The sequence below is a fragment of the Engraulis encrasicolus genome, chromosome 13 (assembly GCF_034702125.1).
Source record: "Engraulis encrasicolus isolate BLACKSEA-1 chromosome 13, IST_EnEncr_1.0, whole genome shotgun sequence".
NCBI lineage: Eukaryota > Metazoa > Chordata > Actinopteri > Clupeiformes > Engraulidae > Engraulis > Engraulis encrasicolus.
Window position 1 is genome coordinate 6,057,205 of NC_085869.1, and position 13,366 is coordinate 6,070,570.

Below are 13,366 nucleotides of genomic sequence, written 5' to 3' on the forward strand. Positions count from 1 at the left end.
ATCAGGAGAAATCAGGCCTTCGGGCAGATAATGACATCTTCACATTTGACCAATTAGTTGTGGCCTGGAGCCTGTCAAAGCTGAAATTTGGTTGCCCTATAAACGGTTAATATGCATCTTGGAACCTTTAAGGTACGTGTAAACACGCCACTACTGGTTATTCACTTCAACAGTAGCTCACGCACTTGTTCGGCATTAGCTAATGGGATGATCATGTCCACCACATTCACGGAACGTCAGGAAGTTTTTTAGCAAATAATGTTAGCATGTAGTCCAATGGCGGTATCAAAATTACATTTTTGGAATTGTGTCATAGGCTTCATATTTCTCTCTCTCTCTCTCTCTCTCTCTCTCTCTCTCTCTCTCTCTCTCTCTCTCTCTCTCTCCCATGAACGCAGGCACGCACGGACGCACACACAATCACACACACACACAGTCTCACAGTTAGCTGAGGTGCCCTGTCAAATTCTGACTACTGCAGAATAACTGGTATGCTCAGCTATAGCTAGCCAGCTCTCACAACTCTGGGGAACTCTGTGAGCATTACAGCCTTATCGTAACTGATCCTGACACAGTGAAAAGCTGACAGCTAGCTGCCGCTCCAGGTGCTACTGAGGTCTATGGGGGAAAGAGGAACATGATTACACACATCAGCTATCTTGGCTTTAGTTTGATTTAGATTTTTTATTCATGGCATGGGCAGAGTTTGGGATTATGGAGAACTCATGTGGAGCACAACTCATGAATTGTAAGTTGCAACTCAAAAATAGTTAGCAAACTATAAATTACATGTTTTAAAATGTAACTCTAAAAAGTAATCATAGCAGTATATTCAATACCAAAACAGACAAATGGGAAATGGGAAATGGGAAAATCAAGAAAATTTAGAGATATGGAAATTGCGCTTGGGTGGTAAGACCTTGTCCTGAACCAACAGTCTTATTTAAGACATACTGCTTTAAAGAAAATCCCACTGAAAACTACATTAAAACACTGGGCTTGTCACAAGGGATACGTAAATGAAAGAACAAGTTTGAGATATCTTGAAGCAGCTGTCAAGTGAGGGAAAACTGCATGTGCACATAAAACATAAACACACACAGACTGTGAATACGACATTACATACTGTACATACCTACAGTACACACACACACACACACACACACACACACACACACACACACACACACACACACACACACACACACACACACACACACACACACACACACACACACACACACACACACACACACACACACACACACACACACACACACACACACACACAAACTCACTGCAGTTCTCCTCATCTGAGTTGTCTCCACAGTCGTTCTGGCTGTCGCACCTCCAGTGGTCGGGGATGCAGTTGTTGTTCTCACAGCGAAACTCATGAGGACCACACGTCTTCTCATCTGGAGTGGAGAGAGAGAGAGAGAGAGAGAGAGAGAGAGAGAGAGAGAGAGAGAGAGAGAGAGAGAGAGAGAGAGAGAGAGAGAGAGAGAGGGGAGAGAGAGAGAGAGAGGGGGGGGGGGGGAGAGAGAGAGAGAGAGAGAGAGAGAGACAGAGAGAGAGAGAGAGAGAGAGTGACTGTGCGTTTCTGGGGTTGACTGCTGCCATCAAGTTTGAACCGGCCCTACATGGTTGAGGCCAAGCACAGTGATGAGTGTCTGTGCATTCATCAGAGAGAGAGAGACCGAGAGAGAGAGAGACCAAGACAGAGAGAGAGAGACCGAGACAGAGAGAGACAGAGAGACACAGAGAGAGAGAAAGAGAGAGAGAGATAGAGGGGGAAAGAGAGAGAGAAAGAGAGAGAGAGAGAAAGAGAGAGAGAGAGAGAGATACAGAGAGAGAGACAGAGAGAGAGAGAGAGAGAGAGAGAGAGATACAGAGAGAGACAGAGAGAGAGAGAGAGAGAGAGAGAGAGAGAGAGAGAGAGAGAGAGAGAGAGAGAGAGAGAGAGAGAGAGAGAGAGAGAGAGAGAGTGGGATTGAGTTGAAACTGGTGAGCTCCACTCTTGAGGCCAGGCTGGATGAGATGAGATGAAACAGCAGAGAGCCACAGAGGCACAGAGACATGGCGGTGGCGACACCTCAGATCTCTGGCAGAGATGAGATGTGAGACGGGAAGTTTCCCAACATCAAACAAGTTGCTCCTTTCACAGACCCCCCTTTCACACATACACTATGGCATACTTTACATGCCCTCATGTGAGCACCAGGGGCATCACCAGACCTACTTTACAGGGGCACATGCCTGGCTATGAATTTGCTGTGCCCCGGTATGAGCGTCACCACAAAAAAAAAAACCCTACCTTGAAATTTTGCTCAAGTTTAGCATACAGAGTACAGAATGCTACAGAATGCGCTCAAAATAGCACACATGCTATCTGATCGAATTGCTTTATATGCTATTTATTATGCTGTTTGCTATTTGTTTCACTTCACATTACTTTTTTGTGCCCTACGGTGCCCCTGTGTAGTGACATTAACACGGACGGAATCATAGACACAGATAAAATATTTTGTTTTTATCTCAGAATTTGCCCACAATGCATCGCTTGTTCTGTCCTAATCATTCTATACACATTCTATTGACTTTCTCTCACTGAGCGAGGAACTATTTGTGATGTGTGTGAATGCAGCCTCAGCCTGAATTGGCAGATCAGTAATAAGTGGTACAGGACGTAAGTGGGAGAGAGATGTGATTGCGACAACTCCAGCAGTTGCTGCGGCACTTGCCACTGAGAGAGAGAGAGAGAGAGAGAGAGAGAGAGAGAGAGAGAGAGAGAGAGAGAGAGAGAGAGAGAGAGAGAGAGAGAGAGGGAGGGAGAGAGAGAGAGGGAGAGAGAGAGAAACTGCCATACCAATCAGCAACTCAAGTGGCACTCAGAAGTAAAGCATGTATGACGCATGAGACAGGCCAATTGGTGTGTATGTGTGTGTGTGTGTGTGTGTGTTCGTGTATGTGTGTGTGTGTGTGTGTGTGTGTGTGTGTGTGTGTGTGTGTGTGTGTGTGTGTGTGTGTGTGTGTGTGTGTGTGTGTGTGTGTGTGTGTGTGTGTGTGTGTGTATGTGTATGTGTGTGTACATTTTTCTTCACACTCACCGCAGTTCGCCTCGTCTGATCCATCAGCACAGTCTGGGTCCTCATCACACACCCACAGCTTGGAGATGCAGTGCATTGTGGTCTTGCACTGGAACTGGTCTGGCGAACAGGTGCTGTCAGCTATACACCCAACACACAATCAGAAGGGAAGAGAGATTTAAAACTCATTTATTAGACTTCACCCACCAGTTCATAACATACAATATTTTCCCTAAAACATCTCTCTCCCCTCGGCATGAAAAGGGGAGGAGCCTTCTCCTTCACACTCTCAATACGAGAAAAAACATCTGAAAAAAGACCCCGCCCCCCCGAATCCAAAACAGGGCATTTGTTACCATCTAAATGTCAATCTTTTTACTATCATCAATTGTCCACAGTCCTTTGAAGAAGGGAATAGGAAAAAGGGGGAAGATCCTGTTTGAAAAGTCACTACCACAAGGTTTCTTCTAAGCGGAATTGGAACTCTACGTATCATCCCTCACTCAGCTTGCAGTTGCATCACAGTAGGACAGACGTCACTGGAAAGGAAAAGCTGGAGCACACTGCAGCTTAGTTTCAAGACTTTATTTTGTGCACACACACCCGTCCAACGTGGACTCTGAAGAAGGTGTAGCAACACAGAAACGTTGGTCGGGTGTGTGCACAGAATAAAGTCTTAAAAACTAAGCTGCAGTGTGCTCCAGCTTCTCCTTTCCAGGTTTCTTCTAAGGTCAGACTAAAAACACTTGAAGCACCTGAGTACTGCCATTAGAGAGCTTTGTGAATGCTGGACAACATTTAGACTTTGCCATGAGAATCGTAATGATGTAGCCGTGGGACATCGACTTTTATTGCAAAAATGATTTCACCGAAAATGATCATGTCCATTATTTTCCCACTTTGATTTCCTCTCACGTTTCCTTGTCCAGCGGCAGTGATTGGTTTGGATGAGCCAGGAAAAGGTCTCACCTCCCTCCCCATAAATTATGGACACGGCCATTTTCCCCACTTCATCCTGACCGAATCTCTAAGAGTCTAAAAGTGGACAAAAGTATCGACTGGAGTGTTGCGTGCTCGCTCGCTTGCACTTACACGAAACTCCAGTCTGATGTTCTTCACACGCTGTTCTCTCCATGCACTGAATTCTTCCATAATACATTCGCCCACCTCCAACCAACTCCTCAAATAATGAATGAAGGAATAGACCAATCTCATTCTTTCATAATGCATTCTTTCGTCCAAACTCCTTCTCAAATTATGTATAAGAGAATATACCAAACTTGTTCTCGTTTAATAATATATTATTTGAGCTGTATGCTTTGCCGATTCATATACTTTTTTTGGGTTGCTCTGCTTGGCTCTCCAATGCTCGACCATGCTATACTGCTTCTGCAGCTTCTGTAGCTCCTAATATTTTTCATTGAGAGTCCAATACTCTGATAGAGTCCAAGTAGTGCCTTTGATCGGAAGGACAGGCAAACCGAAAGGAAAACATAAACAACTATAGAAATGGAAAGCTAAGGATGGTGTTATCCCTGTTTCCAACATGCTGCTCTTCCTTATGGAGCTTGAATTCATTGTAACACTTTATTTTAGGGATACATATATTAGCGCTAATATATACGATGTTAATGCCTGCATAAGTAACTTGTAAGGCATGTACTAAGCAAACACTAAGGCCTACTAACATATATTACAGGAAGACAGTTTTTTGTCACCATCGGAGAATACGTCTCCAACAAGTATGATGTGCCTTTTGGAGTTGCTCAGGGTAGTTGCTTGGGCCCTCTCCTCTTCTCTCTCTATATGTTGCCCCTGGGCTCCATCATCAGAGAGCACAATGTTGATTTTCATAGCTATGCCGATGACACTCAACTATATATCTCTGTCGAGCCTAGCCAAACCACTGCCATTCATGCCTTGACTAAATGCATGTCTGCCATTACAGATTGGATGAACAGTAACTTCCTAAAATTAAATGAAGATAAAACTGAAGTGTTGCTCATTGGGCCTAAGAAAAAACGTGCAAAACTCCACTCAAGCCTAGGTGACCTAAGCATACACATTAAAGATAAGGTTACTAGCCTAGGTGTGGTCATAGACTCGGATTTGAGCTTTGAGCCTCACATCAACAAGATAACAAAATCTGCTTTTTTCCATCTTAGAAATGTCAACAAAGTGCGCGGCTTGGCCCCCCGACAAGACGCTGAGAAACTTATTCATGCCTTTGTCACCAGTAGGATAGACTACTGCAATGCTCTTTTCTCCGGTCTCCCAAAAAAATTAATTGACAAATTGCAACTCATTCAAAATTCTGCGGCAAGAATCCTAACAAGAACCAGAATGAGAGAGCACATCTCTCCTGTCTTGTCAGACCTGCACTGGTTACCTGTCTCATACAGAATCGACTTTAAGATTCTGCTCACAGTATTTAAAGCATTAAATGGACTTGCCCCTAGCTATATCTCAGTCATGCTCTCTTTTTATGCCCCTGCTCGAGCTCTCAGGTCCACTGATGCCAAGCTGCTAAGGACCCCTACCCCCCCCCGCAGAAGAAGATCGGCGACGCCGCGTTTGCCTGCTATGCGCCCAAGAGATGGAACGCCCTCCCCATCGAGATCCGATCAGCCACCTCCGTCGACTCCTTTAAGAAGCAGCTGAAGACCCACCTCTTCATCCTTGCCAACTCCTAGCTGCCAAGGCGTCATAGTGTCCCAGCCGCCGCAGCGCCCTTACTACTCGCAATCCACCCCTGGCAGGGGGCTCCCCTAGGTGGCCGCTGGCCGAGGTTTCTTCCTGACTACAGGGGGTCTTTTTTCTCAGACCTCACTGAGCTTTTTTTCCCCCTCACAAACTATGAATCAAGCGAAAGGGAGTTTTTCCTCACCCCTGATGCCACCAGGGGCCGCACCTGAGCGCCCAATCTCTGTGTGACTATCTATGACTTATGATAGGCCCAGCCACTATGGACCTTACACATCTAAGAATCCTGGTCCTAACCTACGTTGACCTTATGACTCTACATTCTCTGTCTATCTCTTCTTCCTCTGCCTTCCTGCTTTTTCTGCCTCTCCTCTATACCTCTCCTTTTAAATCTATCTCTAACAATGTTTTTTTCCCATTTGTTAAGCACTTTGAGTTACATGCCTTGTATGACACAGTGCTATACAAATACAATTATTATTATTATTATTATTATATTATTACTAGGTCCTTACTAAGGTTAAATTGGAAATAAATCCGTTATTATGCATGAACAAGACATTTGTGAATACATGCCTAACAAATGTTTGATTTTGCTTTGTACATGCCTTACAAGTTATTTATACAGGAGCGTTGTATGTATTAGTGCTAATAGATGTATCCCTAAAATAAAGTGTTACCGAATTAATTTCCCCTTTCATCCAAATGGCTTCTTTACCTTCAGTGTGATAATGGAACACCTGAGTTCTATTCTGTCATTGGGCGCAGGGCTATTTTTACTGAGTGGTAAAAAAAAGCACATTAATCAGACATAACCAAACCATACTAGAACCATGAATATAAACAAAGGAGTCATCACTGGCTGTGATACTTTGTATGTGTCTGCAATGATTCTCATGAGTCAAAAGAGGTAAACTGTATTAAACTGGACTTCCATTTGAAGTGTAAAGATATTCCTCTTTATCCAAAAGTCTTCATTGGATCTGAACTTGGACAGCCAGGAGCTGCAGTAATTTACTGTATATAATGTGGAGCTGTGAGCTGTAGACCATAACCAAAGCTATTGTAATTGGGAAGTGATCCCATTGAAGAAATCACCCATAGAAATGCATGGGGGACAGTTTGAAATGGCAGCATGACAGGCGGGTGCAGCCAATCATTATGCCAAACCAAAACAAAGTGTCCCAATCATATTGCAGCTCCTCCCAGAGCCGTAGGTACAACAGAGTTGGGCTATGCTTTGATCTATGGTCATATGGTTTTATGCTAGCTTTTCTTTTTAGAGGTTATTGTCCTACTGATCTAAAATAGATTCCCGAAGGCGTCACAAAGAGGACTGCCAAGTGAGATAAAGTATAGCTAAAACAACTTAGCCATAACCCTCAATACGACTAAACAAAAACGCAAAAAACAAACAGTGCACATCTCCATAAAGCATATCTGGTTTTACCCATGCTGCATTAAATATAATAGGGTAGAATAAATACAAAAAGACAGTGATTTGAATTACTTGTAAACTTTCTTTCAGTGTCCCTGGATGAAACTTTTACCCCAAATGAATTCCCGTTTCCCACCAACACAGATCCTTCCCCTTAACAAATTGCATCAATGCTCATTCTGCACAGCCAGAGGGCTGTGTTTGGGTATTATTAGGCCTATAATAACTATTTCATGAACAGAAAAAGAGCAAAGAGGGGATTTCCTATGCACACCAGATGTCAACACTCGGCAGCTAAAAGGCTTCTGTCTATTAGAAGTGCTGAGTTGCTGTAAATGCTGTTAGAGGGCAATATGTTAGACTTGGAGTTTTTCGCACAGCTCAGCTGGCATGTGCATCGGAGATGGCCCATGGGTCGCTCAGCAGACAACTTGAAAAAACTCACAAAACTCACTCAATTAACATCGTTTCGGTCCCAAACCTGGAGTTTGCCTGATGATGGTCTAGGACCGAAACGTTGTTTATTAAAGAAAAAAAGCGAAATGGTCAGTGTGCAGGAGGTTTTTCAAATTGTTTGCAGAGGGCAATATGCAAAAGCATGATAGCGTAAGAGGCAAGAAGAGAGGGATGAAGATGGCGAGATATGAGATGGAAATAGAGGGATATGGACTTAGATCAAAAAAGAGGGAGGTAGAGCAAGGAAAAGGCAGGAAGAGAGGAAGAAAGAGAGAGATGTCATCTCATCATCCCCTCTTCTATCCCTCCTCTCCTCCCTCATATTTCTGCTCGTCTTGTCCTTCACTCTCCCCCCGTTTCTGTGACACACCACGTTCCCCTTCAACATGTCCGTCATGTTTTACGATGTAAAACTCTAAAATCAGCTGGTTGGGTAATCATTTCACAGCTAACAATTGAGGGGAGTTGGTGTGTGTGTGTGTGTGTGTGTGTGTGTGTGTGTGTGTGTGTGTGTGTGTGTGTGGATAGGGAGAAGGGAACAAAGGGTTGGATGGGGAGGGATGTATTTTCTAAAGATCTGTCATTCGAGTGTTATTAAAGTTCACTGGAAGACATGCACTATAAGAACGAGTGGCAGAGTTGGAGAACTAGACAGAGAGAGAGAGAGAGAGAGAGAGAGAGAGAGAGAGAGAGAGAGAGAGAGAGAGAGAAACTACTGGGGAGGGATGGAGAGAAGTGTCGGGAGGGAAAGAAAGTTGCAGAGAGAAGAGGAGAAGGCGATAGAGACAGAACAGAGACAGAGAAAGTGCTCTCTTCTCGATCGTGCTGTCACAACACCTGTCACCTTCATGAAACAAGGCCCCCTTTTTCTGTTCAACTCTTCTTCTCAACACTATACTGTAGCTATGGATGGGAGACAGAGATAAAGAGAGGGGGTGAATACTAGATGTAAAAGGAAAGAAAGACTGGGAATGAACAGACACAGGCAGACAGACAGAGTAAGAGAGACAGAGAGAAATAGAGAGTGTGAGACAAAGATCGCAAGAATAAAATAGAGCAAAGGAATAATAATAAGAAAAACTTCCTTACGACAGTCTGTCTCGTCCTCTCCATCTCCACAGTCGTCCTGGCCGTTGCAGCGGAGGTTGAGCGGGATACACTTCTGCTTCTTGGTGCACTTAAACTGGCCCGTCAGACAGATGTAGGTGTCTGCAACATACAGTACAGTATGACACAAATAGCAAATAGCAACTCCAACCAAAAGAGTCAAGAATAAGTATGTGCCTGCAACATCAATGGAGAGAAAAGACTTTGACACTGCATACTGTGGATGAGTACTTGGAGAAGGGAAGCAGCAAAAGAGAAAACTTTTGGTGTCATCAGATAGAATATCCTGAGAAGTTGGACTTTAATGGGTACAGAGGATGTCTAGTAGGCATCATGAACAGGGAACGAATGTGAACCAGTGAAGCAATGAACCAGTGTTCCAGTGTTCATGAACCATTGTCTGTCTGTCTCTCTGCCTACCTGCCTGCTAGCCTGATTATCATCGACTTTAAAATCTCTTCGCAACTTGGTCTGACCTAGAGCATAACAATTAACATTTTAGTTTAAATTCTTAGTCCCAATAGAACTTCCCTGCTTAAATCAGGTCACTGCCTTGGACACGCCTCTACCCAGGGCCGTTGGAGCTGCTCAAAGTTGACTGGTTCCCGACAAAAATGGGTGGAGTTCCAGAATTTTCAGGAGATCAGCAACTATATTGCTCTTGCCCTGAGTAGAGAGTCACTATACTAAGACGACGTGGCCTGGCTAACTGCGTGTCTGTCTACGTGTCTATCTACGATGCAGTGCTGCACGCAAGGAAAGGCCAGGGCGTTGGGGGTATAAATGGCTTCATTAGTCCTCATATGGCTGGTGCTGCATTGATCTGCCATAGAGTACCAGGCTGGGCTGGTGCTTAACTGGAGCTGGGCTGGAGCTGTGCTGACTCCAATACACCCTGAATGGTTAAAATAGACTTATTAAATGGCTAAATCATTGTAGAAAAGTTTTTTTTTGTTTTCTAGTAGCTATTTTAACTTTTTTGGGAAGAGTGCCTTGGATACTTTGTTTCTTTTGCATCTTATGGTGTTGTGGATCTCAGTGGCGTTATGTGCGGGTGCTGCTGCATAGTGTCAGGCTGGGCTGGGCGATATGCTAGACTGAGTCTAATACATCCTGATTGCTGCCGTCGGATGACAGAATGGCCTCTAATCGTTCCTGATGCTACTAAAGTGGTTATCGATCAGGGGTCACCGAGGCCACACTGACACTTATGAATGATCGAGCATGCAGAGTGGACGGGAGAAAAAAACACAACCCATTAAAATGACTTGTTATACCGACAGTAAACTCTGTTTGGCTGCTATAACTGCTTGTTACGTTGTCTGATCACAATTATTTGATATGTGATAAACAGTTATGGGAGTGAGGAGTACGCAGAGCAAAGCGGAGAGAGAGAGAGAGAGAGAGAGAGATAGAAAGAGCGAGAGAGAGACTAAGAGAAGACAGAAACTGATGAGCCAGATAAAGAAAGAATACATTTGGCATAAGCCCTGAGTTGTATCCCCAGCATGCTTGTCTCCTTTTAATAAAGACTTAAAGCTTCAGTAAAGAAGCCTCAAAAGCAGTTTATTTTTTAAATATTTTCATGGCAATTTGGACGCCCAAGTCTTTTTGATGAGCACCCTTTTTTGAAATACCTGGATAAATGACCCAGTGAAGCATTGCCTTCTCTTTTTTTAGATGCTTGTCTCCTTATTGTAGAGATGGAGAGAGAGCAAGAGAGAAGAAGAGAAAGACAAGTAAAGTGACAGAGAGAGAGAGAGAGAGAGAGAGAGAGAGAGAGAGAGAGAGAGAGAGAGAGAGAGAGAGAGAGAGAGAGAGAGAGAGAAAGAATGAGATAAAGAATGGGAGAACAAGAGAAAGGCTAGACAGAGAAAGAAAGAATTCATTAAAGAGTTGTATCCCCAGCATGCTCGTTTCCTTACTGTAGAGAGGGGGAGAGGGAGAGAGAGAACAAGAAGAGGAAGAAAAGTAAAGTGACAGAGAGAGAGAGATAAAGAGAATGAGAGAAAGAATGGGAGAACAAGAGAAAGAGCGAGAGCGAGAGAGAGAGAGAGAGAGAGAGAGAGAGAGAGAGAGAGAGAGAGAGAGAGAGAGAGAGAGAGAGAGAGAGAGAATGAGATAAAGAATGAGAGGACAAGAGAATGAGATAAAGAATGGGGAACAAGAAAAAGGCCAGCCAGGTCTCCTCACCGCAGTTGGCCTCGTCAGAGTTGTCTCCACAGTCGTTCTCTCCGTCGCAGATGAAGGGCGGGAGGGCACACAGCCCCGTGCCACACTGGAAACGCCCTGGCTGGCACTTAAACTCCGCTGTAGGCCGCACACATAGACACACACACACACATGCACGTACACACACACGCATATATGCACGCAAGTACGCAGACACACACACACACACACACACACACACACACACACACACACACACACACACACACACACACACACACACACACACACACACACACACACACACACACACACACACACACACACACACACACACACACACACACACACACACACACTTTTAATCAACACCCTCAACAATGAAAAATAAAGAGACAGTTGTGTTCATGTGTGTGTGTGTATGACTTTATGTTATTGGCATTTATTAATAATAGGAGAGAGACAATATGTTATTCACATTGACTGCTAATAGGGAACCAGGGCATCTGTTCACTGAAGAGATTTCTGCGTTTTGCTCTTTTGCAAAACACCATAAGCTTCACTTAATAACTGTCATTCACACTTATGCACGGGCACAAACACACACGTATGTATGCATGTATGCACACACGCACACATGCACGCACGCACACACGCATGCACACACACACACAACCACATCTGTGAGTCACAACCGTACTAACATCCCAGGTGTGTATGTGTGTGTGATGTTTTACATACTAATTAGACCTCACAGATGCTGATAAATAGAACTGCTTTGTTTTATATTGCATAACAACAATTCCTCCTGAATCCAAGGGCATATGCTGTCCTCTGGCATTTGTAGCAATACAAATTATAATTATTAGAACTTTTCCACAAGAATAAGTACGGCCTCCTAGGTTACCGTAAATGTCATGGCAGCACAGTTTTAACCGGTCATCACTGTACAAATAACAACGTTTATCTGCTATCTGCATTGTGACTACGGTACATACAGTAGAGCACAGTCAGCACCATAAACTTCATGTGATGTACTGCAACAGTATATGTTGCATTGGGAAGGTGGCGTGTGGTACAGTATTGGATTGAATCGCCATTACACGCTGAGGAAGAGCTCTGTCCGAAACGTTAGCAGGCGAATAAACAAAAGAAAAATCTGAAGAGTGCTGTCCTTCGCTTCATTTCCTCATCTATGTTTTATGTGGGATTCAGCTCCCAGTTAAGAACTGTATTCATTATTAGGCGACAGTGTGAGCGCATCCCCTCCACTTTACAAGATGTGTGGTACAGGAAATTGGATCCATATAAGGTATCATGTGGAAGTGTGTGGATGTACTCACGACAGTCTGCAGGCTCGTCTGATCCGTCCCCACAGTCGTCCACCGTGTCACACTTCCACCAGAATGGGATGCACTCATCTGTCCCACATCGAAACTATGGGCACAAGAGGCATGTGTTGGCATTAGCGGTTACATAGCAGTAGAAATGCTTTAAAGGGACATTGTGCAGGAAATGGTCAAAAAAGGTACTGCAACTATGCTGCTCATTGAAACTGGGATGCCTATTGCCAAATTTGATATTTTCATGATAGTTTACTAAGTTATGAACTAATATTTTCTAGTATAATCCAAGTACAGTCAGTTTTACAGCTAAAAATGGCTATTTCTGGAAATTCAAAATGGCAGACCATGGAGATGATCCCCCTTTTCATGTATGAAAAGTGCAATTTTTCCAGTCATAATGAATTGAATTTGATGGTGGTGGTAAATATTCATGAAAAAGGTAAAATTAGTGAACGGGTAGGATGGATTCTGGAAATAAACAACAAAAAATCCTGCACAGTGTCCCTTTAATAGGTAAAATTCACCACAGTTTGAGTGTAAACACCAAAACTATGGACTCTTAGTAATTACAGTTTACAATTAGCGGACTGTTACCCAATTTACATTCATGCCTGTGGAATATCTGAGAGAACAACACAGACTATAATTGGATATTGGACACATTTCAGCCTTGGAGGAAAAGGCAGACAATGCAGAGGTATTCCATGAAGTGCAGAATGGATTTCATTCACAACATCCTAAAGCATAATCTACCGCATGTGCGGTACATTTATTTAATGCATAAAGGTACAGAAAGAAAGAGAGGCTTAAAGGGCTTGCATTGTTCCTGCATGATGTAGGAAATATATGAACACATTTAAACAAGCAAACAAATAAATAAATACTTTCCCACTATAAACACCCAGGGCATTCACACTACTGAATACAATGCATTTCATGTAATTGCATTTTAATTGAATAGTGGTGTAAGTGTGCAGTTTATATATGTGCAATGCGCATTATGCATCGCCATTCAGAGGATAGGTCTTGCCTTTGGGCACAGAGGGGAGTCTAATTTT

The 13,366-nt window shown here is 43.6% G+C and overlaps 1 protein-coding gene across 1 annotated transcript in view; it reads right to left on the reverse strand.

Moving 5' to 3' along the window:
* The window catches only part of LOC134460642 (low-density lipoprotein receptor-related protein 1B-like), a 573,784-nt gene that overhangs the window by 70,757 nt on the left and 489,661 nt on the right, over positions 1 to 13,366 (reverse strand). The window contains exons 63-67 of the mRNA XM_063212999.1: positions 12,306 to 12,399; positions 10,984 to 11,100; positions 8,773 to 8,892; positions 3,108 to 3,227; positions 1,299 to 1,415 (exon numbers count right to left, since the gene is read on the reverse strand). Coding sequence (XP_063069069.1) covers positions 1,299 to 1,415; positions 3,108 to 3,227; positions 8,773 to 8,892; positions 10,984 to 11,100; positions 12,306 to 12,399 — 568 coding nt within the window. The remainder of the gene's footprint in view (positions 1 to 1,298; positions 1,416 to 3,107; positions 3,228 to 8,772; positions 8,893 to 10,983; positions 11,101 to 12,305; positions 12,400 to 13,366) is intronic.